General features: G+C 42.0%; 1 protein-coding gene across 3 annotated transcripts in view; it reads left to right on the plus strand.

Annotated features, from left to right (window-relative positions):
• The window catches only part of PHKB (phosphorylase kinase regulatory subunit beta), a 1,109,273-nt gene that overhangs the window by 554,314 nt on the left and 530,912 nt on the right, over window positions 1-24,047 (plus strand). For all 3 annotated transcript variants that reach the window (XM_053701982.1, XM_053701974.1, XM_053701966.1), the window contains one exon: window positions 6,359-6,422. In XM_053701982.1, coding sequence (XP_053557957.1) covers window positions 6,359-6,422 — 64 coding nt within the window. The remainder of the gene's footprint in view (window positions 1-6,358; window positions 6,423-24,047) is intronic.

Below are 24,047 nucleotides of genomic sequence, written 5' to 3' on the forward strand. Positions count from 1 at the left end.
GTTATCTTTTCTGGTAAGAGGAGAGGTCAGAAGGCGACTGCTACCTCTCTTTCCTTTTGGCTGAAAAGCATCATCCGTTTGGCCTATGAGACTGCTGGCCAGCAGCCTCCCGAAACAATTTCTGCTCATTCTACCAGAGCAGTGGCTTCCACATGGGCTTTTAAAAATGAGGCTTCTGTTGAACAGATTTGTAAGGCAGCGACTTGGTCTTCGCTGCATACTTTTTCTAAATTTTACAAATTCGATCTTTTGCTTCTTCGGAGGCTATTTTTGGTAGAAAGGTTTTACAAGCAGTGGTGCCTTCCGTTTAGGGTACCTGTCTTGTTACCTCCCTTCATCCGTGTCCTAAAGCTTTGGTATTGGTATCCCACAAGTAAAGGATGAATCCGTGGACTCGATACATCTTACAAGAGAAAACAGAATTTATGCTTACCTGATAAATTACTTTTTCTTGTGATGTATTGAGTCCACGTCCACGGCCCGCCCTGGCTATTAAGTCAGGTAGCTTTTTTGTTTAAACTACAGTCACCACTGCACCCTATGGTTTCTCCTTTTTCTTCCTAACCTTCGGTCGAATGACTGGGGGGTGGAGCTAGAGGGGGAGCTATATGGACAGCTCTGCTGTGTGCTCTCTTTGCCACTTCCTGTTGGGAAGGAGAATATCCCACAAGTAAAGGATGAATCCGTGGACTCGATACATCACAAGAGAAAGTAATTTATCAGGTAAGCATAAATTCTGTTTTTTTAGTAGTTTTTTTTGTGAGACCCAGAGGTTCTTTTCAGAGCCATTTAGTTGATTTAAATTTAAATTGTGTGGATTTTTTTTATAATAAATAATGTCACAGAAAATATATATTGCTGAGGAGGTGTATGCCATTCTTGTATCAGAGTCAGATGCCTCTATGTCTGACTCAGACCCCAATTTTCACCCTGCCATATGCTCAGATACATCATTAGATGCAGTCTCAACTGATAGTGATGTATCTGTGGCTGCTACCCCCCCCCCCCTGCCAGAAGGAGGCGTTGCTGCCATTGCCACTGAAGAGTGGGTAACGCCTCATCTCCAGAGGCCAGATATCCCATCCTTCACAGCAAATCCTGGCATCAATATGGATGTTGCAGGATTTAGCCCCCAACAGTTTCTGGAGGTGTTTCTGGGCAATGATGTATTGGGGAACATTGTCGCCCAAACTAATTTATATGCCCATCAGTTCCGTGCTGCAAAGTCTGAAACATATTTGGCAAAGCAGCAATGGGCCCCCATCAATGTGCCAGAATTTAAAAAATTCTGGCTATTGACTATGCTGATGAGCATCATAAAGAAACCCTCCATTCGCTCCTACTGGAGCAGTAGCTCCATCTGCTCTACCCCCATTTTCTCCCAGAGTATGTTGAGGAAGAGGTATGAAGTAATTCTACATTTCATGCACTTCAGAGACAACAGCCTGTGCCCCCCTAGGGAGCATCCCCAATTTGACAGGCTGTATGAAATCCGCCCCCTGATTACCCACTTTGCTGCCAGGTTTGCAGAGGTTTGGAATGCGCCCCCTGAGAACCCAACAAACCTATTCATGGGTGGTATCACTGTACTCAGGAGATGTTGAACACATATTGAGGTGTTTTTTTCAGTAACACATAACAGGATTTAAGAATCCATGCCTAAAGTTTAATGTGTGTAAAAAAAATAACACAAAAAATGACTACCCAAAAGATCGACAAAGACTGGAGGTTGAATTAGTGCATGGAAAGTGTTAAAAAATACCTGCATTTCAAATACCCTAGAGTGTCTACTTTTCAAAAATATATGGATTGATGGGGTAAATTACATTGACTGGCTTCAGAAATGACCCAAATAGGACATGGGTGCATGATGACAGATGTGAAATTTCCAAGTTGAAAAACTTGAATGCGCCCCCTAAAAATAAAGCCTTTTAGCCCCCAGAGAAACCAACACACCTATACATGGGTGGTATCACTGTACTCAGAAGATGTTGCTGAACACATATTGGGGTGTTATTTGGCAGTAATCCTTTACATTATAAGTAAATGTATTCTTAAATTGCTATTTTGTCAAAAAATCACCACTTTTTTTCTTTCAAAATGGTTGCATGAAAAGAGTCAAAATACCCCAAGTTTAATACCTTAGGTTGTCTTCTTTTAAAAAAATATATACATGTGAAGGGTTATTCAGGGTTTCCTGACAGATATCAGTGTTCCAATGTAACTATCGCTAATTTAAAAAAAAAAAAAATGGTTTTGAAATAGCAAAGTGCTACTTGTACTTATTGTCCTATAACTTGCAAAAAAAGCAAAGAACATGTAAACATTGGGTATTTCTAAACGCAGGACTAAATTTAGAAACTATTTAGCATGGGTGTTCTATGGAAGTTGTAGAATTGTAACAGATTTTGGGGATCAAAGTTAGAAAAAGTTTGTTTTTTTTCAATTTTTTCATCATATTTTATAAAAATTGTTATAGTAAATTATAAGATATGATGAAAATAATGGTATCTTTAGAAAGTCCATTTAATGGCGAGAAAAACAGTATATAATATGTGTGGGTACAGTAAATGAGTAAGAAGAAAATTACAGCTAAACACAAACACCGCAGAAATGTAAAAATAGCCTTGGTCCTAAACGGTCAACAAATGGAAAAGTGGTCTGGTCACTTAGGGGTTAAAGGGACATGGAAGTCAAAATTAAAGTTTCATGATTCAAATAGAGCGTTCATTTTCAAAAACTTTCCAGTTATCAAATGTAACTTTTTTTTTTGTCTTGGTTTCCTTAGTTAAAGTGAAGGTAAACTTTGGTGAATGAAAGCCTGTTTTTTAAAAATACTATTAAAACAGGGGCACTTTCATTCATCAAAGTTTACAAAGCAGCCGTTTAGTTAAAAAAAATAAAAAAAAATCTTTTCACTGCTACAGCAGCTTCCCTCACCTAGAGATCCTCTTTTTACATGTCAGCAATGACTAATCCTGCTTCCTCCAATCACAGCTTTCCCCCCAGGGTAGTCATTGCCTGAGGCCATGCTGTGATTGGAGGATGCCGGATTAGTCATTGCTGACGTGTAAATAGAGGATCTCTAGGTGGGGGAAGCTGCTGTAGCAGTAAAAAGAAAAAAAGGTAATTTTTTTTATCAAAACGGCTGCTTTGTAAACTTTGATGAATGAAAGTGCGTGCCATTTTTAATAGTATTTTTAAAAAACGGGCTTTCATTCACCAAAGTTTACCTTTACTTTAAAGTGAATGTCAACTTTCATGATAAAGTGCACGGTTTTTAAAAAACTATTAAGAGGCACTTTTATTTATGAAAGTTTAAATTGCACTGGATTTTACAAATGCTTACCTTCTCCTGAAGCACTGGATCGCCGATCCCACTCCTGCAGCTCCTCTGTACTTCATCAGCAATGACAAATCCAGCTCTCTCCAATCACGGCTTCACCCCCTGGAGCGTTCATCTGGTGAGGCCACGCCGTGCTTGGAGGAAAGCCGGTTTCGTCATTGCTGTGTAAGTACAGCAGGAAGAAGCAGGCGGGGGGTTCGGCAATCCAGCGTTTCAGGAGAAGAAGGTAAGTATTTGTAAAATCCTCTGCAATGTAAACTTTCATGAATGAAAGTGCCCCTGTTTTTAATAGTTTTTTTAAAACTACGGGCACTTTATCATGAAAGTTGACATTCACTTTAAAACTAGGGCCATTTTAACAAGGGACTTGAATGCCATTTTATATTGTTACAAGCATTGTTGCAAACACTGCTGCCATATAGTGTTTAAGACGCATGCACACCTGAGACTATCTCAGTATGCTCTCATGAAAAAGAGGTAGAAGAATGCACTTAAAATTTAAAAACATAATAAATCAGCTTGTCTAAGAGCTTATGCATAGACCTTTATACACACATTTTTCAACTTTATAATTTGGTATCAAAGATTATGTAGTTCTTTTTTTTTTTTAATACACAAAAAATAAAAATATATATATAAAACATTTCAAAGGCCCATCCATTGTCTATGTATTTCACCTATTCACCTATATAATGGCCTATTGAAATGTTTAAGTGATCGACATCTATGGGGTAAGACTCTCCTGACTAGTGATCAAGTTAAAGGGACATTACAGCCAATATCGGAATGCACATAGCTGCATTTCCTTTTTAATATTTTGCAGCATACATGTTTTAGCATATATGCTTCTATTAAAAACTATAGCAGTTTCAAGAATATACTTCAGTATTCTCAGTGTACCAGCACTTGCTCAGAAAGCCTAAGTTGCTTGTATCATCTGGTAATCACTCAATGTGTTTCATTGCTGACATTATACAAGCCCCCACTGATGCTCTGAGCAGCTGCGGTATTTAAATTGCTGGTGCACTGAGAATATGTTGCTATACTTCACATGCACGTGCAGAGAAAAATGCTTACACTAAAACAGTGATAACTTTCACTAGAAGCATTTTTGCCAATAGATGTATATTGTAAATTTGTGTGATGTAATTAATCTATGTGCATTTCAGTTTTGATTGGAATGTCCCTTTAAAATAGTCATTTTAGTCATTATCTGTACAAAAGACCAGATAAAGTCTTTGCTTGAAGTTAAAACATCTCACTGATCAATCCAATGATTGGTTAAAACATTAGCTCTAAGTGCAGCCTTGTATTTATTAGAAACAGTTTCACCTTCTGTACTGGGGCAGTGTTACCATATTCAGTATTCTCCCTTCAGTCACTGCACAACAACATCCCCAAACTGGACCTACAACAACACTGTACTTCACTGACACTGAAAACTGTTATTATTGCCAATTTAGGATCTGGAGTAACTCACTGCTGGCAAAAGTGATGTATAGTTTTATGAATTAAGTCTAAAATTCCATTTTGATGGTTTTATGTAATCAAATAAAATGAGCATTAAGCACTATGGCATTTTCTCCCCTTTATTTTGTTCCCAATTATCCATTTTACCTGCTTGAGTTTACGGAATAGTTTCCAAATAGCTTATTTATGTTGCAGTTTGAAATAGCTGCTTTTGCCTGTTGAAACCCACCAACTATAATGATCATTTTAATACTGCAGTATATGTTATAGAAAAACTATATGAAATGGTGCTCGGACAAAATGCAGATGAACAGAATGCCGAAGCACATATGTCAAAGAGACTGTGTTCCCACGTCGGCCGAGGGCAGATACGTTCCAGAGTGCTCTGTTCTAATCGGAGCCTTGAGCGCCACAACCGCCTCTGGGAACTAACCATGGGTCCCACCACCCTTGACGTGCTTTTATCTGTCTATCTGTCTATCTTTCAATCTGTATCTATCCTTATCTATCTATCTTGTGGCCAGACTGTTATCCGACAACCTTTTGTCTGTCGAATATTGTCCGTCACACAAATGTCAGTCGGACAAATGTCGGTCGGATAACAGTCCGGCCACAATATTAAATAGCTGCTTTTGCCTGTTAAAACCCACTACGTATAGTGATCATTTTAATACTGCAGTATGTGTAATAGAAAAACTATATAAGTGGCAGTAAAGAAACAAACCAGTCATTTTAAATGTGTTTTCTTGCAACATCATTAAATACAATGAACTTGTTAGCTACTTGATTGAGTTACATTTTCCCTTTAATCTAGTGAAATGGGTCTGTTTACATTTGAAAGTATCTTTAGAAATATCCTTTGTCTCTAAGCCGGTTCTGTTCTATTAGTCCTGCAAATTGTGTTGCTATGTGTTTGGGTTAGATTACTAATCTACTGCATTACAAATTCTCATTTGCTGTTTTTTTCTATTCATGTATGCATGGGTTGCTAGTCTCACCAGGAATACAAACATTTAGCAGATTATATTGCAGTATTTAAGTTATGGATTTTGAGAAAGCTTATGAGATAATTGCTCATATTGTTTAATGGATGCTTCAGCTGCCAGCTATAATGTATGTAATGCTGAAATCTATCAGCTCTGTAGATGTGTTTCAAAACAATGACGTCCCAACTTGTAAAAGAGCAGCACATTTATAAAGCATAGCGATCCCCATGTTCCATACGCTCCTTTAATATGCATATCCTATTCCTTGTCCAGCATTTCATTAGCTTCTGTCTATTTCATTCTTGGTTTTCTATGTTTTAACCTGAGATTGTTTGGAAGCATATTCTCTCCACCTGTGATGTAAAGTAGCTTCTATTGAGCGAGCAAATTCAATTTGTCCTACTGTAATAAGAGACAGATTTATTTATTGTGAGTATAGCTGACTTGGTAAATTATGCATCACAAGCAGACAGGTATTGACTGTCTGCTTTAGAGCTTTAAAAAAAAGAATGGATTGTTTTTGTAACTATTTTCTATGCATATTGTTTTCTTGCAGTTCTGTTGGTTTGGCTAAAGCTGCTCTAGAAGCCATTGATGGATTTAACTTATTTGGAAACCAGGTAAGACTCAAACACACACACACACACATACACTGCTTCAGGGTGACATTCCATGCTGCAAACATTTCTTTGCTTTCTTTACATTATTGTTTTTGCTGATTTGTCCATAATCCACTGCTACCTTATTTATTTAAATTAATTTTCCTTTGTGTATCTACAAGATAAAAAAGAGCTAGAAGGTTTAAGGGGGAACAGCTCACTGTTATTTCTATGTAAAGTTGACTACCAGGGGTTCAGCCACTTGTATCTTATTTGTGTCTCTTAGGGAAATTAAATATAGTTGTCTGATCCCATCAAAGATACAGTCGAGCCGGGAAATACATATATAAATAAAATAAAATAAAAAAATAAATATATATATATATATATATAAATGGTTTATTGTGCCACACAGGCGAGGATACATTTTGCTGCCTCCCCCCCCCCCCCCGATTACATACCATCCCATTGCTAGTTAAAGGGATATGAAACCCAAATTTCTCTTGTAAGATGTATCGAGTCCACGGATTCATCCTTACTTGTGGGATATTCTCCTTCCCTACAGGAAGTGGCAGAGAGAGCACCCACAGCAGAGCTGTCTATATAGCTCCTCCCTTAGCTCCAGCTCCCAGTCATTCTCTCTGCCTGCTTAACTGCTAGGAAGGGCAAAGAGCTATCTGGTGACTAAAATGTTACTTTTTATTTCTCAAGCAAAAGTTTATTATTTTAAATGGTACCGGTGTGTACTATTTACTCTCTGGCAGAAAAGGGATGAAGATTTCTGCAAGGAGGATGATGATCTTAGCACTTTGTAACTAAGATCCACTGCTGTTCTCACAAGGACTGAAGAGTACTGGAAAACTTCAGTTGGGAGAACGGTTTGCAGGCTAAGCAGCATCTAAGGTATGTTCAGTCTATATTTTTCTAGACAGACTGTGTTAATTCTAGAAAAGGCTGGCAATATCCCCATGAGGGAAGGGTAAGATGTATTCAGACACTTTGATAGGAATTTCAGCTTGCTTGAAGGGCTCATTAGTTACTGGTGACACTGTTTGGAAAAAACGTTTTGTTTATTGAGGGCAATTATAATGTTTTTTGAAGGGACTAAAGGGGTCATTGTGGCTTGGTTTTGAGTTTTGTAACTCACATGGTTAATTAAGAGACACTCTGGTGTTTCTCTGATAGGCCTCAAAACATCGAGTGAGGTGGGAGGGGCCTACTTTCGCGCCTCAGTTGCACAGTTTCCTTTCCTCTGAGACATCCAACTGCTTCTCCTGAGGTTCCTGCTGTGTTTGAGGGCTGTAAAAGAAGTTTTTTCCCCCACAAATCGTTCTGAAGGGCAGGTAGGAGCCACAGCAGAGCTGTGGCAAGGTGCTGAAAGTCTTTTTTTAACGGTTTTGACGTTTTTTCAATCCGTTTTTGCTATTAAGGGGTTAATTGTTTATTTACATAGCTGTGCAAAGTTACAGAGGTAAATGAGGGTTCGCCATTTAGCTCTCCCCAAGTGTCACAACCAGTAACGCCCGCACAAGTGACACCAAGTACCTCTAGTGCGTCAAATTCTTTTACTTTATAAGACATGGCCACAGTTATGAATATAACCCTCACAGAGGTTTTATCTAAACTGCCTGGTTTACAAGGAAAGCGGGACAGCTCTGGGTTTAGGAAAAATGCTGAGCCGTCTTACGCTTTAGTAGCCGTATCTGATATGCCCTCACAATGCTCTGAAGTAGGGGTGAGGGATTTGTTAACTGAGGGAGAAATTTCTGATTCAGGAAAGACGCTTCCTTAGACAGATTCTGATATGACGGCCTTTAAATTTAAGCTTGAACACCTCCACTTATTGCTCAGGGAGGTATTAGTGACTCTAGATGATTGTGACCCTATTGTGGTTCCAGAGAAATTGTGTAAAATGGATATATACTTAGAGGTTCCTGTTTACACTGATGTTTTTTCAGTCCCTAAGAGGATTGTGAATATTATTACTAAGGAGTGGGATAGACCAGGCATTCCGTTCTCTCCCCCTCCTGTTTTTAAGAAAATGTTTCCCATATCTGACACCATGCGGGACTCGTGGCAGACAGTTCCTAAGGTGGAGGGAGCTATTTCTACTCTGTCTAAGCGTACAACTATTCCTATCGAAGACAGTTGTGCTTTCAAAGATCCTATGGATAAAAAATTAGAGGATCTCCTGAAGAAAATTTTTGTTCATCAGGTTTTTCTCTCCAACCTATTGCGTGCATTGTTCCTGTAACTACTGCAGCTGCTTTCTGGTTTGAGGCTCTAGAAGAGGCTCTTCACATGGAGACTCCATTAGAGGAGATTATGGACAGAATCAAGGCCCTTAAGTTGGCCAATTCTTTTATTACAGATGCCGCATTTCAACTGGCTAAATTAGCGGCAAAGAATTCAGGTTTTGCCATTTTAGCACGCAGGGCATTATGGCTTAAGTCCTGGTCTGCTGATGTGTCATCTAAATCTAAACTTTTGCACATCCCTTTCAAAGGAAAGACCCTATTCGGGCCTGAACTGAAATAGATTATTTCAGATATCACTGGAGGGAAAGGTCATGCCCTTCCTCAGTATAGATCAAATAAGATGAAAACCAAACAAAATAATTTTCGTTCCTTTCGGAACTTCAAAAGTGGTTCCGTTTCAGCTTCCTCTGCTGCAAAGCAAGAGGGGATTTTTGCCCAATCCAAGTCAGTCTGGAGACCTAACCAGGCTTGGAACAAGGGTAAACAGGCCAAGAAGCCTGCAGCTGCCTCTAAGACAGCATGAAGGGGTAGCCCCCGATCCGGGACCAGATCTAGTAGGGGGCAGACTCTCTCTCTTTGCTCAGGTTTGGGCAAGAGATGTTCACGATCCCTGGGCTTTAGAAATTGTGTCCCAGGGATATCTTCTGGAATTCAAAGACTCCCTTCCAAGGGGGAGATTTCATATTTTTCGATTGTCTGTAAACCAGACAAAGAGAGAGGCGTTCTTACGCTGTGTAGAAGATCTTCTTACCATGGGGGTGATCCGCCCAGTCCCAAAAGAATAACAGGGGCTAGGGTTCTACTCAAACCTGTTTGTGGTTCCCAAAAAAGAGGGAACTTTCAGACCAATCTTGGATCTCAAAATTCTAAACAAGTTCCTCAAAGTTCCATCATTCAAGATGGAGACCATTCGGACTATTCTGCCTCTGATCCAAGAGGGTCAATATATGACTACCGTGGACTTAAAGGATGCGTATCTACACATCCCTATTCACAGAGATCATCAATTTCTCAGATTTGCCTTTCTAAACAGGCATTACCAGTTTGTGGCTCTTTCCTTCGGGTTGGCCACGACTCCAAGAATTTTCACAAAAGTGCTAGGGTCCCTTCTGGCGGTTCTACGACCTCGGGGCATAGCAGTGGCACCTTATCTAGACGACATCTTAATTCAGGCGTTGACTTTTCAGCTAGCCAAGTCTCACACGGACATTGTGTTGGCTTTTCTGAGATCTCACGGGTGGAAGGTGAACATAAAAAAGAGTTCTCTCTTCCCTCTTACAAGAGTTTCCTTTTTAGGGACTCTGATAGATTCAGTAGAAATGAAAATATTTCTGACGGAGGTCAGAAAATCAAAACGTTTAACCACTTGCCGAACTCTTCATTCCATTCCTCGGCCATCAGTGGCTCAGTGTATGGAGGTAATCGGACTCATGGTAGCGGCAATGGACATAGTTCCTTTTGCCCGCCTACATCTCAGACCACTGCAACTATGCATGCTCAAACAGTGGAATGGGGATTATGCGGATTTATCTCCTCAACTGCATCTGGACCAGGAGACCAGAGATTCTCTTCTCTGGTGGTTGTCTCAGGACCACCTGTCTCAGTGAATGTACTTCCACAGGCCAGAGAGGCTCATTGTAACGACAGATGCCAGCCTGCTAGGCTGGGGTGCAGTCTGGAACTCCCTGAAAGCACAGGGCTTATGGTCTCGGGAGGAATCTCTTCTTCCGATAAACATTCTAGAACTGAGAGCGATATTCAAGGCGCTTCAGGCATGGCCTCAGCTTGCTGCAGCCAAATTTATCAGGTTTCAGTCGGACAACATCATGACTGTAGCTTATATCAATCATCAAGGAGGAACAAGGAGTTCTCTAGCGATGATGGAGGTAACCAAAATAATCCGATGGGCAGAGGATCACTCTTGCCATCTCTCAGCAATCCACATCCCAGGAGTAGAGAACTGGGAGGCGGATTTTCTAAGTCGTCAGACTTTTCATCCGGGGGAGTGGGAACTCCATCCGGAAGTATTTGCTCAGCTGATTCAGCTATGGGGCACACCAGAATTGGATCTGATGGCATCTCGTCAGAATGCCAAACTTCCTCGTTACGGGTCCAGGTCCCGGGATCCCAAGGCGGTTCTGATAGATGCTCTAGCAGTGCCTTGGTCCTTCAATCTGGCCTACGTATTTCCACTGCTTCCTCTCCTTCCACGTCTGGTTCCCAGAATCAAGCAGGAGAGAGCTTCGGTGATTCTGATAGCACCTGCGTGGCCACGCAGGACTTGGTATGCAGACCTAGTGGGCATGCCCTCGGTTCCACCGTGGACCGTGCCAATGAGGCGGGACCTTCTAATCCAGGGTCCGTTCTCGCATCCAAATCTAGTTTCTCTGCGTCTGACTGCTTGGAGATTGAACGCCTAATTCTATCTAAGCGTGGGTTCTCTGAGTCGGTCATTGATACCCTGATTCAGGCTAGAAAACCTGTCACCAGGAAGATCTATGATAAGATTTGGCGCAAATATCTTTATTGGTGTGAATCCAAAGTTTACTCGTGGAGTAAGATTAGGATTTTTAGAATATTGTCTTTTCTCCAAGAGGGTTTGGAGAAGGGATTATCAGCTAGTTCTCTTAAAGGGCAAATATCTGCTTTGTCTATTCTACTACACAAACGTCTGGCAGATGTCCCAGACGTTCAAACTTTTAGTCAGGCTTTGGTCAGAATTAAGCCTGTATTTAGGCCTGTTGCTCCGCCTTGGAGCTTAAACTTAGTTCTTAGAGTTCTTCAAGGGGTTCCGTTTGAACCTATGCATTCCATAGATATTAAGCTTCTATCTTGGAAAGTTTTGTTTTTAGTTGCTATCTCCTCGGCTCGAAGAGTTTCTGAGCTATCTGCTTTAAAGTGTGATTCACCTTATCTTATTTTCCATGCAGATAAGGTGGTTTTGCGTACCAAACCTGGGTTTCTTCCTAAGGTTGTTTCTAATAAGAATATCAATCAAGAGATTGTTGTTCCTTCACTGTGTCCTAATCCTTCATCAAAGAAGGAACGTCTGTTGCACAATCTTGATGTGGTTCGTGGTTTAAATTTCTACTTACAAGCAACCAAAGATTTCCGTCAAACATCTTCATTGTTTGTTGTTTATTCTGGAAAGCGGAGAGGCCAAAAGGCTACGGCTACCTCTCTTTCCTTTTGGCTGAAAAGCATCATCCGTTTGGCCTATGAGACTGCTGGACAGCAGCCTCCTGAAAGAATTTCTGCTCATTCTACTAGAGCTGTGGCTTCCACATGGGCTTTTAAAAATGAGGCTTCTGTTGAACAGATTTGTAAGGCGGCAACTTGGTCTTCACTTCATATTTTTTCCAAATTTTACAAATTCGATACTTTTGCTTCTTCGGAGACTATTTTTGGGAGAAAGGTTCTACAAGCAGTGGTGCCTTCCGTTTAAGGTCCCTGTCTTGTCCCTCCCTTCATCCGTGTCCTAAAGCTTTGGTATTGGTATCCCACAAGTAAGGATGAATCCGTGGACTCTATACATCTTACAAGAGAAAACATAATTTATTTCTCTTGTGATGTATCGAGTCCACGGCCTGCCCTGTTTATTACGACAGGCATATATATATATTTTTATTTTTAAAACTTTCAGTCACCACTGCACCCTATAGTTTCTCCTTTTTCTTCCTAGCCTTCGGTCGAATGACTGGGGGTGGAGCTAAGGGAGGAGCTATATAGACAGCTCTGCTGTGGGTGCTCTCACTGTCACTTCCTGTAGGGAAGGAGAATATCCCACAAGTAAGGATGAATCCGTGGACTCGATACATCACAAGAGAAATAAATTTATCAGGTAAGCATAAATTATGTTTTTTATATCATTATTCAGATAAAGTATGACATTTTAAGCAACTTTCTATTTAACTCCTGGGTAGCGCTTGCTGATTGGTGGCTAAATTCAAATCAAACAGTGGTAGTGCTGCATAGCAAACCAAACAGTGGTAGTGCTGCATAGCAATCAATACAGCACTGTCACTTATCATGCAGTGATAAAATATTGCAGTGTCACCTACTATCCAGTGCCCTAATCATTACCCCAGAAGAGGCACTTACCATACTGGGTGCTAAATGCAGTACCTACACCACAGTCACCTTACATCATCATATAATGGACCTGCAGGGATAACCGTGTCTCTGCATGTCTCTGCCAGCAGCCTGAGCGTGTGAAAGCTGTGCCAGCAATGCAGTAGCCATGAAGTTGCTAGTGATGGTGCAGTGTTAGGCTTATTCACACAGACAGACACTAACACACAGAGACACACACATGCATAGACACATCTACAGACACACACACACACACTAATACACATACATACATACACTAACACACAGTCACAGACACTAATAAACACATACACTAACACACAGTCAGACACTAATACACATATACACACACACACACAGTCACAGACACTAATACACATAAACACACACACTAACACATACACACACACACATACACACACACACTAACACATACACACACACACACACTAACACAGTCACAGACACACACACTAACACACAGTCACAGACACTAATACATATATACAGACACACACACACTAATACATATATACAGACACACACACACACTAACACACAGTCACAGACACTAATAGACATATACAGACACACACACATACTAACACACAGTCACATACACTAATACACATATACAGACACACACACACTAACACACAGTCACAGACACTAATACATATATACAGACACACACACTCTAACGCAAAAAAGTGCTGCTGCACTGCAAATATTTAAATGACTACATAAAGAGTATGTAGTAAGATAGCGGACAGAGCCAGGCCAGCATTGCATACATCTAACCAATATGACTAGGTTTTCAGATGACAAAGCCCACAATACATTGTGGATGCCCCTAAATAACCCCAAATATTTAATGCATTTGGTCAATACCCTCTAAACATACAAGGAGTAGGAGCTATTTTAAAAGTTGCCTAGAGTACGTGATACAGATACACCAAAGGAATACCTCCCTTAAAATGCCCCTGAGAAGTAGTTTTCCAATGTAAACATTAATTCTTATATTATTCTTTGTCCCTAAGTTTTAGTTGTTTTATTTTTTCAAATGTGTTTTCCTTTCATCTCTGCCTCATTTTCAGACTGTGCCACACTGCAGCCGTTGGCCCCTGAGGCTGTGTCACTCACACAACACTGTCATGTTGTGTGTCACGTGCACAGCCCCGGTCTGTGCGGCTATTACTTCTTATGGCCATTGGCCTCTGCAGACCCCCACCCTCCGCTACCTCCAACCTCTTCAATGTACACTTTGGTACCGGTCTGGGGTGGGCGTCAGCCACAACCTCGTCACTCACTTAACTCCTTCACTGTTAGAGACCAGTCCTGTCTCAGTAACGCGGCGCCAGGCATCTCCCTCATGTTTCCGCTCAGTCACAGTTAAACAGCAGCCAGTGAGTGACTCCATATGTCACTAAGCATAAATTGATAGGCAGGTTTAGTGCAAGAGCCCCACAGCTACAACACGCAAAAATAGTTACATTAGAAGTTGCAGCAGGCTTCAGGCTGGTTCAGCCAGGGGCAGATTAATGCTGTGTGTGTGCAGTGCACTACTGGCAGCCACTGTAGAGCATTACTGCACTATAAATATTTATTTAGCAAGATGTACCGAGTCCACGGTTTCCTTACTTGTGGGATATTATCCTTCCTAACAGGAAGTGGCAAATAGAGCACCACAGCAGAGCTGTCTATATAGCTCCCCCCTTAACTCCACCCCCCAGTCATTCTCTTTGCCGGCTCTAAGCAGGAAGGGTAAAGTGAAAGAGGTGATAAACTGTTAGTTTTTATTTTATCTTCAAGCAAGAATTTGTTATTTTTAAATGGTACCGGTGTTGTACTATTTACTCTCAGGCAGGAGATAGATGAAAATTTCTGCCTGGAGGATGATGATCTTAGCATTTGTAACTAAGGTCCACTGCTGTTCCCACAGAAGGTGAGGAGTACAGGAAAACTTCAGTGTGAGGAACGGTTTCTTGCTATACAGCAATGAGGTATGTTCAGTAATTTTTTCTGTAGAGACTGTGATAACTCAGAAAGGCTGACAGTATCCCCATAAGGGGAAGGGTAAGCAGTAATCCTAATCTTAGAAGGGGCTTTACTAGCTTGCATAAAGGGCTTTTACTTATGGGCACTCAGTTTGAATGATTTATTACCAAACGTTTGTGTGTGCTGGGAGTAACGTTTTTTATTATCTGAAGAGACAACTGTATGAGGGTACACTTCGCTTTTTTTTGGGTTTTGATAACCCACGTGGCTGAAAAATCGCTTGGTAGATTTTTCTAAAGGCCCTAGTAACATTGAGTGCGGTGGGCGGGGCCTAATCTCGCGCCTCAGTTGCGCAGTTGTTTTCCATAGACAAGCAGCAAGCTTCTACACCGGAGGGTCCTGGGGAACTCCTTGGGCCTAATCGAAGCTTTATCCCCACATTATTGCACCGTTTTTTGGCACTTTGTCAATCCGGTTTTCTTATTTGGGGTTAAAGGTTAAATTGCTTGTGGTGCAATCTTACCATAGCTTAGTGTGTCTGCTGCAAAAATTTCTGAAAATTTTAAGTAATTTTAAGCAATTTTGCAGTTTGTGTATGTCTCTTTTTCTCTTAAAGGCACAGTACCGATTTTGAAAATTGTTGTTTTTTCATTAAATAAGTGTTTTCCAAGCTTGCTTGTCTCATTATTAGCCTGTTCAACATGTCTGACACTGAGGAAACTCATTGTTCAATTTGTTTAGAAGCCATTGTGGAACCCCCTCTTAGAATGTGTCCCACTTGTACTGATATGTCTATAAATTGCAAACAGCATATTTTGACTTATAAGAGTTTGGCACTGGATGATTCTCAGACAGAAGGAAATCAGGTTTTGCCATCTAGTTCTCCCCAAGTGTAACAACCGTTGACGCCCGCACAAGTGACGCCAAGTACCTCTAGTGCGTCTAATTATTTTACCTTGCAAGATATGGCCTCAGTTATGAATACTACCCTCACAGAGGTTTTATCTAAACTGCCTGGGTTGCAAGGGAAGCGCAGTAGCTCTGGGTTAAGAATGAATGCTGAGCCTTCTGACGCTTTAGTAGCCGTATCCGATATTCCCTCCCAATGTTCAGAGGTAGAGATGAGAGATTTGCTCTCTGAGGGAGAGGTTTCTGATTCAGGAAAAATGTTCCCTCAGACAGATTCAGATATGAATTTAAGCTAGAACACCTCCGATTATTGCTCAGGGAGGTTTTAGCGACTCTGGATAATGACCCTATTGTAGTTCCAGGGAAATTGTGTAAAATGGACAAATATTTAGAGGTTCCCGTTTACTGATGTTTTTCCGGTCCCTAAGAGGATTTTGGACATTGTTACTAAGGAGTGGGATAGACCAGGTATTCCGTTCGCTCCCACTCCTGTTTTTAATAAGATGTTTCCCATATCTGACACCATGCGGGACTCATGGCAGACGGTCCCTAAGGTGGAGGGAGCTATTTCTACTCTGGCTAAGCGTACAACTATACCTATTGAAGACAGTTGTGCTTTCAAAGATCCTATGGATAAAAAATTAGAGGGTCTCCTAAAGAAAATTTCTTTCATGTAATTAGCAAGAGTCCATGAGCTAGTGACGTATGGGATATACATTCCTACCAGGAGGGGCAAAGTTTCCCAAACCTTAAAATGCCTATAAATACACCCCTCACCACACCCACAATTCAGTTTTACAAACTTTGCCTCCCATGGAGGTGGTGAAGTAAGTTTGTGCTAGATTCTACGTTGATATGCGGTTCGCTTCAGGCAGCTGTTTTTGTTTGATTCGTTTGCTTATAATTTCAGTTTTTTTCATTATAAGATTAAAACTTTTGATTTTGGCTGTGGATTATTTTTTCAGCGGAATTGGCTGGCTTTATTTTATCCCTCCCTCTCTAGTGACTCTTGCGTGGAAGTTCCACATCTTGGGTATCTGCTATCCCATACGTCACTAGCTCATGGACTCTTGCTAATTACATGAAAGAAAACATAATTTATGTAAGAACTTACCTGATAAATTCATTTCTTTCATATTAGCAAGAGTCCATGAGGCCCACCCTTTTTGTGGTGGTTATGATTTTTTTGTATAAAGCACAATTATTCCAATTCCTTATTTTTTGATGCTTTCGCTCCTTTCTTATCACCCCACTTCTTGGCTATTCGTTAAACTGAATTGTGGGTGTGGTGATGGGTGTATTTATAGGCATTTTAAGGTTTGGCAAACTTTGCCCCTCCTGGTAGGAATGTATATCCCATACGTCACTAGCTCATGGACTCTTGCTAATATGAAAGAAATGAATTTATCAGGTAAGTTCTTACATAAATTATGTTTTTTGTTCATCAGGGTTTTCTTCTTCAGCCTATAGCGTGCATTGTTCCTGTAACCACTGCAGCTGCCTTTTGGTTTGAGGCTCTGGAAGAGGCTCTTCAGGTGGAGACCCCACTAGAGGATATTCTGGACTGAATTAGGGCTCTTAAGCTAGCTAATTCTTTCATTACAGACGCCGCTTTCTCTTGTTAAGTGTATCCAGTCCACGGATCATCCATTACTTGTGGGATATTCTCCTTCCCAACAGGAAGTTGCAAGAGGATCACCCACAGCAGAGCTGCTATATAGCTCCTCCCCTCACTGCCTTACCCAGTCATTCTCTTGCAACTCTCAACAAAGACGGAGGTAGTAAGAGGAGAGTGGAACAACAGATGCTAGCCTTCTAGGCTGGGGTGCAGTCTGGAACTCCCTGAAGGTCAGGGTTCATGGACTCAGGAGGAGAAACTCCTCCCAATAAATATTCTGGAGTTAAGAGCAATATTCAATGCTCTTCTAGCTTGGACTCAGTTAGCAACACTGAGGTTCATCAGATTTCAGTCGGACAACATCACGACTGTGGCTTACATCAACCATCAAGGGGGAACCAGGAGTTCCCTAGCGATGTCAGAAGTCTCCAAGATAATTCGCTGGGCAGAGACTCACTCTTGCCACCTGTCAGCGATCCATATCCCAGGTGTAGAGAACTGGGAGGCGGATTTTCTAAGTCGTCAGACTTTTCATCCGGGGGAGTGGGAACTCCATCCGGAGGTGTTTGCTCAATTGGTTCTCCGTTGGGGCAAACCAGAATTGGATCTCATGGCGTCTCGCCAGAATGCCAAGCTTCCTTGTTACGGATCCAGGTCCAGGGACCCAGAAGCGGCACTGATAGATGCTCTAGCAGCGCCTTGGTTCTTCAACCTGGCTTATGTGTTTCCACCGTTTCCTCTGCTCCCTCGTCTGATTGCCAAAATCAAACAGGAGAGAGCATCGGTGATATTGATAGCGCCTGCGTGGCCACGCAGGACCTGGTATGCAGACCTAGTGGACATGTCATCCTTTCCACCATGGACTCTGCCTCTGAGACAAGACCTTCTAATACAAGGTCCTTTCAATCATCCGAATCTTCTTTCTCTGAGACTGACTGCATGGAGATTGAACGCTTGATCCTATCAAAGCGTGGCTTCTCCGAGTCAGTAATTGATACCTTAATACAGGCACGAAAGCCTGTCACCAGGAAAATTTACCACAAGATATGGCGTAAATATCTTCATTGGTGTGAATCCAAGAATTACTCATGGAGTAGGGTTAGGATTCCTAGGATATTGTCCTTTCTCCAAGAGGGTTTGGACAAAGGATTATCAGCTAGTTCTTTAAAGGGACAGATTTCTGCTCTGTCTATTCTTTTACACAAACGTCTGGCAGAAGTTCCAGACGTTCAGGCATTTTGTCAGGCTTTAGTTAGAATTAAGCCTGTGTTTAAACCTGTTGCTCCTCCATGGAGCTTAAACTTGGTTCTTAAAGTTCTTCAAGGGGTTCCGTTTGAACCCCTTCATTCTATTGATATCAAACTTCTATCATGGAAAGTTCTTTTTCTGATGGCTATTCCCTCGGCTCGAAGAGTCTCGGAGTTATCTGCCTTACATTGTGATTCTCCTTATCTGATTTTTCATTCAGATAAAGTTGTTCTGCGTACAAAACCTGGGTTTTTACCTAAGGTGGTTTCTAACAAGAATATCAATCAAGAGATTGTTGTTCCATCATTATGTCCTAATCCTTCTTCAAAGAAGGAACATCTTTTGCATAATCAAGATGTAGTCCGTGCCTTGAAGTTTTACTTACAGGCTACTAAAGATTTTCGCCAAACATCTAGCCTGTTTGTTGTTTACTCTGGACAGAGGAGAGGTCAAAAGGCCTCTGCAACCTCTCTTTCTTTTTGGCTTCGGAATATAATCCGTTTAGCCTATGAGACTGCTGGACAGCAGCCTCCTGAAAGGATTACAGCTCATTCCACTAGAGCTGTGGCTTCCACCTGGGCCTTTAAAAATGAGGCCTCTGTTGAACAGATTTGCAAGGCTGCGACTTGGTCTTCGCTTCATACTTTTTCCAAATTTTTCAAATTTTATACTTTTGCTTCTTCGGAGGCTGTTTTTGGGAGAAAGGTTCTACAGGCAGTGGCTCCTTCCGTTTAAGTTCCTGCCTTGTCCCTCCCATCATTCGTGTACTTTAGCTTTGGTATTGGTATCCCACAAGTAATGGATGATCCGTGGACTGGATACACTTAACAAGAGAAAACATAATTTATGCTTACCTGATAAATTTATTTCTCTTGTAGTGTATCCAGTCCACGGCCCGCCCTGTCCTTTTAAGGCAGGTCTAAATTTAATTAAACTTCAGTCACCACTGCACCCTATGGTTTCTCCTTTCTCGTCTTGTTTCGGTCGAATGACTGGCTATGGCAGTGAGGGGAGGAGCTATATAGCAGCTCTGCTGTGGGTGATCCTCTTGCAACTTCCTGTTGGGAAGGAGAATATCCCACAAGTAATGGATGATCCGTGGACTGGATACACTACAAGAGAAATAAATTTATCAGGTAAGCATAAATTATGTTTTTCATCTTGCTAAGTTAGCGGCAAAGAATTCAGGTTTTTCCATTTTAGCGCGGAGAGCATTATGGCTTAAGTCCTGGTCAGCTGATGTGTCATCAAAATCTAAGCTTTTGACCATACCTTTCAAAGGTAAGACCCTATTCGGGCCTGCACTGAAAGAGATCATTTCAGACATCACTGGGGGGAAGGGTCATGCCCTTCCTCAAGATAAGTCAAATAAGATGAGGACCAAACAAAATAATTTTCGTTCCTTTCGAAACTTCAAGGGTGGTCCCGCTTCCTCTTCCCCTGCTGCAAAGCAAGAGGAGGGGAACTTTGCTCAATCCAAGCCAACCCGGAGACCTAACCAGGCTTGGAACAAGGGTAAACAGGCCAAGAAGCCTGCTGCTGCCACTAAGACAGCATGAAGGGGTAGCCCCCGATTCGGGACCGGATCTAGTAGGGGGCAGACTCTCTCTCTTTGCTCAGGCCTGGGCAAGAGACGTTCAGGATTCCTGGGCTGTAGAAATTGTAACCCAGGGGTATCTTCTAGATTTCAAAGATTCTCCTCCAAGGGGGAGATTCCATCTTTCTCAATTGTCTGTAAACCAGACAAAAAGAGAGGCGTTCTTACGCCGTGTGGAAGACCTTTTTACTATGGGAGTGATCTGCCCAGTTCCGAAAGTAGAACAGGGACAAGGTTTCTACTCCAATCTGTTTGTGGTTCCCAAGAAAGAGGGAACTTTCAGACCAATTCTAGATCTCAAGATCCTAAACCAATTCCTAAGAGTTCCATCCTTCAAGATGGAGACCATTCAGACTATTTTACCAATGATCCAGGAGGGTCAATATATGACCACTGTGGATTTAAAAGATGTGTATCTACACATTCCTATCCACAAAGATCATCACCAGTTCCTCAGGTTTGCCTTTCTGGACAAGCATTTCCAGTTTGTGGCTCTTCCCTTCGAGTTGGCCACGGCACCAAGAATCTTCACAAAGGTGCTAGGTTCCCTTCTGGCGGTCCTAAGGCCGCGGGGCATAGCAGGCCGCGGGGCATAGCAGTGACGCCTTATCTAGACGACATCCTAATTCAAACGTCGACTTTCCAACTAGCCAAGTCTCACACGGACTTAGTGTTGGCCTTTCTAAGATCTCATGGGTGGAAGGTGAACGTGAAAAAGAGTTCTCTTATTCCTCTCACAAGAGTTCCATTCCTGGGAACTCTGAAAGATTCGGTGGACATTAAAAATTTTCTGACGGAGGTCAGGAAATCAAAGATTTTAACCACTTGCCGAGTTCTTCATTCCATTCCTCGGCCGTCAGTGGCTCAGTGTATGGAGGTAATTGGACTTATGGTAGCGGCAATGGACATAGTTCCGTTTGCTCGCTTGCATCTCAGACCATTGCAACTATGCATGCTCAAATAGTGGAATGAAAATTATGCAGATTTATCTCCTCAGATAAATCTGGATCAAGAGACCAGAGACTCTCTTCTTTGGTGGTTGTCATAGGATCACCTGTCCTGGGGAATGTGTTTCCGCAGGCCAGCGTGGCTTATAGTGACGACGGACGCCAGCCTACTGGGCTGGGGTGCAGTCTGGAATTCCCTGAAAGCACAGGGTTTGTGGACTCAGGAGGAGGCCCTCCTACCGATAAATATTCTGGAATTAAGAGCGATATTCAATGCTCTTCAGGCGTGGCCTCAGCTGGCTTCGGCCGGTTTCATCAGATTTCAGTCGGACAACATCACGACTGTAGCTTATATCAATCATCAGGGGGGAACAAGGAGTTCCTTGGCGATGATAGAAGTTTCCAGGATAATCCAATGGGCAGAGACTCACTCTTGCCATCTATCAGCTATCTATATTCCAGGGGTAGAGAACTGGGAGGCAGATTTTCTAAGTCGTCAGACTTTTCATCCGGGGGAGTGGGAGCTCCATCCGGAGGTGTTTGCTCAACTGGTTCAGCTATGGGGCACACCAGAATTGGATCTGATGACGTCTCGTCAGAACGCCAAACTTCCTTGTTACGGATCCAGGTCCCGGGATCCTCAGGCAGTACTGATAGATGCTCTAGCAGTACCCTGGTCGTTCAACCTGGCTTATCTGTTTCCGCCTTTCCCTCTCCTTCCGCGTCTGATTGCCAGAATCAAACAGGAGAGAGCTTCAGTGATTTTTATAGCACCTGCGTGGCCACGCAGGACCTTGGTATGCAGACCTGGTGGACATGTCATCTCTGCCACCATGGACTCTTCCACTACGACAGGACCTTCTGATTCAAGGTCCGTTCAAGCATCCAAATCTAATTTCTCTGCAACTGACTGCTTGGAGATTGAACGCTTGATTTTATCAAAGCAGGGTTTCTCTGAGTCGGTCATAGATACCTTGATTCAGGCTCGAAAGCCTGTCACCAGGAAAATCTATCATAAGATATGGCGTAAATATCTTTTTTTGGTGCGAATCCAAAGCCTACTCATGGAGTAAGATCAGGATTCCTAGGATTTTGTCCTTTCTTCAAGTAGGATTGGAGAAAGGATTGTCAGCTAGTTCCTTAAAAGGACAGATATCTGCTTTGTCTATTCTATTGCACAAGCGTCTGGCAGATGTCCCAGACGTTCAGGCTTTTTGTCAGGCTTTAGTTAGAATCAAGCCTGTGTTTAAACCTGTTGCTCCGCCATGGAGTCTAAATTTAATTCTTAATGTTCTTCAGGGGGTTCCGTTTGAACCCATGCATTCCATAGATATTAAGCTTCTATCTTGGAAAGTTTTGTTTCTAGTTGCTATCTCTTCTGCTCGAAGGGTTTCTGAATTATCTACATTACAATGTGACTCGCCTTATCTTTTTTTCCATGCTGATAAGGTGGTTTTGCGTACCAAACCTGGGTTCCTCCCTAAGGTTGTTACTAACTGGAATATCAATCAGGAGATTGTTGTTCCTTCTCTGTGTCCTAATCCTTCTTCTAAGAAGGAACGTTTATTGCACAACTTGGACGTGGTTCGTGCTTTGAAGTTCTATTTGCAGGCAACCAAAGATTTTCGTCAAACATCTTTTTTGTTTGTTGTCTATTCTGGAAAATGTAGGGGTCAAAAGGCTACGGCTACCTCTCTTTCCTTTTGGCTGAAAAGCATCATCAGTTTGGCTTATGAGACTGCTGGATTGCAGCCTCCTGAAAGAATTACTGCTCACTCTACTAGAGCGGTAGCTTCCACATGGGCTTTTAAAAATGATGCTTCTGTTGAACAGATTTGTAAGGCTGCAACTTGGTCTTCGCTTCATACATTTTCCAAATTTGACAAATTTGATACTTTTGCTTCTTCGGAGGCTATTTTTGGGAGAAAGATTTTGCAAGCAGTGGTGCCTTCCGTTTAGGCTCCTGTCTTGTCCCTCCCTTCATCCGTGTCCTAAAGCTTTGGTATTGGTATCCCACAAGTAAGGATGAAACCGTGGACTCGGTACATCTTGCAAAAGAAAACAAAATTTATGCTTACCTGATAAATTTCTTTCTTTTGCGATGTACCGAGTCCACGGCACGCCCTGTCTATTCAAGACAGATAATATTTTTGGTTAAAAACTTCAGTCACCTCTGCACCTTATAGTTTCTCCTTTTTCTTCCTTGGCCTTCGGTCGAATGACTGGGGGGTGGAGTTAAGGGGGGAGCTATATAGACAGCTCTGCTGTGGTGCTCTCTTTGCCACTTCCTGTTAGGAAGGATAATATCCCACAAGTAAGGATGAAACCGTGGACTCGGTACATCGCAAAAGAAAGAAATTTATCAGGTAAGCATAAATTTTGTTTTTCACTCACACGCAAGGCGCCCTAAGGCAGCTGCCTATTTTGCCTTACACAAACGCCGGCCCTGAGCCAACTTGGTCTGTGTCTGTGGCAGCAGGAGATCGGGTGGGAAGCAGATTTATCAGAGGGGTAGATTTATGGCATGAAAGTTTGACTTTAAATGTAGTGTTCATTAAAGGAATGCTAAAGTAAAAATTAAACTTTGATGATTTATATGCACACTTTCTGAGGCACCAGCTCTTATTGAGCATGTGCATGAATTCACAGTATATGCATATATGCTAATGGCTGTCACATGAATCAGGGGGACCCAAAATGTTAGTTCATTTGAAATTTAAAAAAACTTTTAGTGAGTGTCCATTAATTGGTTAGCTTCATGTTCTCAACTTGATCCTGCACGAATAACAGGATTAGTCTCAGGTGCTTGCCAGCTTAATGGATTCAGCTTTGATTGACTCCGGTAGTCATCCATGGTCTATTCCTGCTCCAGGATGTGTTTTCTTTATAGAATGCCTTATGGACTAATGGGGTTTGTTCAGGAGTGTAACTAGACTTCATTTGGCCCCAAGGATAAAGCTTTGACAAACTCCTAATTGT

This window comes from Bombina bombina, chromosome 1 (genome assembly GCF_027579735.1).
Source record: "Bombina bombina isolate aBomBom1 chromosome 1, aBomBom1.pri, whole genome shotgun sequence".
Lineage (NCBI taxonomy): Eukaryota > Metazoa > Chordata > Amphibia > Anura > Bombinatoridae > Bombina > Bombina bombina.